This window comes from Hipposideros armiger, unplaced genomic scaffold (genome assembly GCF_001890085.2).
Source record: "Hipposideros armiger isolate ML-2016 unplaced genomic scaffold, ASM189008v1 scaffold_859, whole genome shotgun sequence".
In the NCBI taxonomy this organism is placed as follows: Eukaryota; Metazoa; Chordata; class Mammalia; order Chiroptera; family Hipposideridae; genus Hipposideros; species Hipposideros armiger.
The window spans coordinates 409526-413153 of record NW_017732209.1 but is presented as its reverse complement, the minus strand read 5'-3'; the positions used below and the strand labels follow the sequence as shown (position 1 = coordinate 413153).

The 3628-nt window shown below is 48.8% G+C and overlaps 1 protein-coding gene across 1 annotated transcript in view; it reads left to right on the top strand.

Moving 5' to 3' along the window:
- LOC109374708 (echinoderm microtubule-associated protein-like 2) overlaps positions 1–3628 on the top strand; it is a 36802-nt gene that overhangs the window by 13915 nt on the left and 19259 nt on the right. The window contains 1 exon segment of the mRNA XM_019629481.1: positions 709–808. Within this exon segment, the coding sequence (XP_019485026.1) occupies positions 709–808 (100 nt within the window).

Here is a 3628-nt window from a genome sequence, read left to right as displayed (position 1 = left end):
AGTTGTGAGGATTCAATAAGATGAAGAGTATAGCAGCTGCTGGCAGATAGTAACTGCTCAGTAAATGGTGCTGCAGTTGTTGATATCATGGATAAACATGGAGCGGTCAGAGGCTGACTGGTGGGAAGAAACACGCACTGAGAAAAGCTGAGTGGGAAGCAGAGGGCCTGGGAGAGAAGGTACAGGGGTGCCTCTGGCATGGCTCTCCTGTCTTTGGTGAGAGTTGGGGCTTCATCCCAAAAAGGGAGGCCCTGAGAATACCAGGTACAGATGGAGAATAAACAGATACTGAGAAGAGATACTGAAAAGATACTGAGAAAAAGGTGGGGCCAGGGAGAGGGACCTAAAGACAAGCAGAAGATGGGGAGTGAGGAAGAGGGGAGAAATGAGGGGAGACTGAGGGGTAGAGAGAGGAGAATCCTAGGAGAAGAGAGCAGGGGAAACCAGGGACAGAGAGGGGACAGAAATCAGGGAGGAGAGAGAAGAGGGAGGAACTGGGTCCAGGTGTGGGAAAGGGAGACAGTATGGTCAGAAACTACGCAACGTGAGCACTCCATGGAAGCAGGTTGGAGATGGGGACACTGCATGCAGGGCCTCACCCAAAAGCAAGGAGGAGATCTCCTGGACCACGGTCCTGGCTGATGGGCAAGCGCTGGGAGACCACGTGGCTTCTGCGAACTTCTGACACCTCCTTTTGCCCCACCCTAGAAACACGAGAAACCGAAGTACGTGCTGTGTGTGACCTTTTTGGAAGGTGGCGATGTGGTCACTGGGGACTCTGGGGGGAACCTCTACGTCTGGGGCAAAGGTCAGTGTCACCGCACCTGTTTGGTCCCGAACCTAGTCTTCCCTAACCACCTTTGGTTGTGTCTCCCTTTCTCTGACCCTGCCTGTGTGGAATGTACAATAAAACAGGCTAAATCCTTACTTGTTCAATTCCAACACCCCCTCCAAGGCCAACCCCCAAAATCCCACCTCCCAAAATTTTTTACTTTTTCCTTACCCTGGCCCCTCCAAATCTAAGTTTGGGGACCAGTCTGAACCAATAGATGATTGGGTAAACCCATTGGGGGTGGGGTGGTGGGATGAAGGATGGAAGGGATGGAGGGGATTTAAATTGTCCCAGAGAGAATAAATAAGGGAATGAATAAGTGAAAGTGTTGTCTTAGTCAATGAATGAAAGATGGAGTAAATGAATGTGCTGTGCTACTTAATGGTAGGTGACTGGGTGAATGAACAGCTGAAAAAGGAGTGGTTGTCCCCATAATGGATGAGTGTATTAAATGAATAGGTCTTTTCCCAGGCAGAGAGTAAATGAGTGAATGAATGAATGAATGGTTATCTCAGCCAATGGATTAATGTGTTAGGAAGAATGGATTGTTCCAGAAAGTGGATTGATTACTGAATGAATGAATAAATGAATTGGTGGTCCTAGGCAGTGGATGGGTGAATAAAGGGTTGTCCCAACCAATGGCTTTATGGTTTGTTCCAGCCTTTGGGTGAATTGTGAATGGATGGCATGAACAAATGAGTGAGTTTTTGGCCTGAGTACTTTTGCTTTCGTATACCGTATGTTCCTTACTCAAGGTTGCACTGAATATAATTCCCATTTCACAGATGAAACACAATAGGCTCATAGAAGGGAAATGATCCAACAAGTGGCTGAGCTGGGCAGAGTCAGGGCACTTGATCTTTAAGGCCCCTGCCCTTTTCAGGTCATCTGCCCCCCTGCTCATGGGTATATGAGAGACAGACCTGAACCAGGTATCACTCTGTGACCTCAGGTAAAGCCTTTCCCTGTCTGGGCCTCAGATTTCTGCCTGTAAACTGAGGGGGAGGCAGGGATTATCTCTTAAGTGCCAGTTCTCCTGACCTAGGGGAGCTTGGTTCCCTGTGGGGCTACCCGAGGCAGGGGGAATGGGTTTGGGAGTTGGACAGGCTTGGGTTCAGGTCTCAGCAGTGCTGTGTGCTATCTGGGTAGCCGCTGGGAGAGGCACATCCCTTCTGAGACTCAGATGCCCTGTCTGTAATATGGGTATAACATCACTACCTCCCTAAGAGGGTTTTTCAGAGCTTTCCTTGAGATTAGACAGCTGAGAATAAGCTCTGAGTAATTGGCAGTGTGTCTTTTCCAGCAGACTGTAAGCTCTCTGAGGGCAGGGACTGACTGATTCGTTTCCATGTCCCCAATTTCACCACTGGGTCCAGCCCGTGGGGCTTTGGGATGTCAGATGGGTGGGTGGGTTGGAAGGATAGGTGGAAAAAATGATGTATGTACATGTGGTACCATATCTGAGTCTTGAAGGATGGGAACTGAAGAGGGTTGTTCCTTCTTCCTCCTCTCCTCTGCATCCCTGTTTATCCCTAGTGTCACGGCCTCCAGTCTTGCCCTCTCCAGTTCAGTTTGTTCTCAGAACCAAATACAAACCTGACCTTGTCCTTCCCCCACCAAACCTTCCCATTACTCCCCAGTTCTCTCAGGAGAAGGTACAGGTTCCTCACTGAGGCCTCAAAGACCCTGCCTGGTCTGGCCCTGCCTTCTCTGGCCCCTTGTATGTTACACTTAGTCACACCAGATTTCTTTCTTTTTTTTTTTTAAAGATTTTTTTTATTGGGGAATTAGGGGGATAGGAACAGTGCTGGGGAATTGGGGTAAGGGGAACAGACAAGTTGCTGTCGTTTTGTTCTTNTCTGAGGAGGTGACAGCTAAGAAGGGTGGCAAGTAGAATGTACTAGGCCAGGGGTCGGCAAACTGCGGCTCTTTGGGTACGTTCCGTCTCAAAAGTTTGCCGACCCCTGGAAGAGCCAATCCTGTCCCTCACGACAATTTAAAAATTATTCAAGAGCCATAAATATAGTTTTACATAATCACCATTATGTGAATAATATCCTTTAAACATTTTATAAATGAAACTATGATAGGTTTATTTTCATTTTCAATTTTACTTCCGAGGCTCGCAAGCTGTAGTTTGCTGACCCCTGGCGGCTCTTCCATCTCAAAAGTTTGCCGACCCCTATACTAGGCAAAGGGCAAGTGAGTGTCAAGGCCTGGGTTGACGGTTAGTAATCTGGCATTGTGAAGAACTCCCAAATCAGACAGCAAGGGAGGGCAGGAGCCCTACTAAGGCCAGGGGGGGACCACCCAGGCTAGTTATGAACAGGGGAGAGTCAGCCATTTCTTTAGCAGATATTGACTTCATATGTCAGCTGTGTGTCAGGCCCTGATCTGGGCACAAGGGATACAGCAATGAACAAAATGGACAAAGATCCCTGTCCTCCTGGAGCAGACACTAGTGGACACAAGTTAAACACATAGCTTGTGGGATGCTGATGAGAGCACTGCAGAAATATGAGGGGGCAGGGGGGTGAGGGCAGTGAGGGTGCATGAGTTTGCAGTTTCATATAGCATGGGCAGAAAGGCCTCTCCCAGGGGCTGACAGTTGAGCAGAGACCTGAAGGAGGTGAGCGAACCATAGAGAGATGAGGAGGAAGAGTACTCAAGTGGAGGGAACAGCGAGTGCAAAGGCCCTGATGTGAGAACAGGGAAGAGCTGAGTAGGTATGAGGGGAATGAGGAAAAAGGGCCCAGATAAGGCCAGGCCTGTGCCTGGGCTATTGTAAGGATTTTG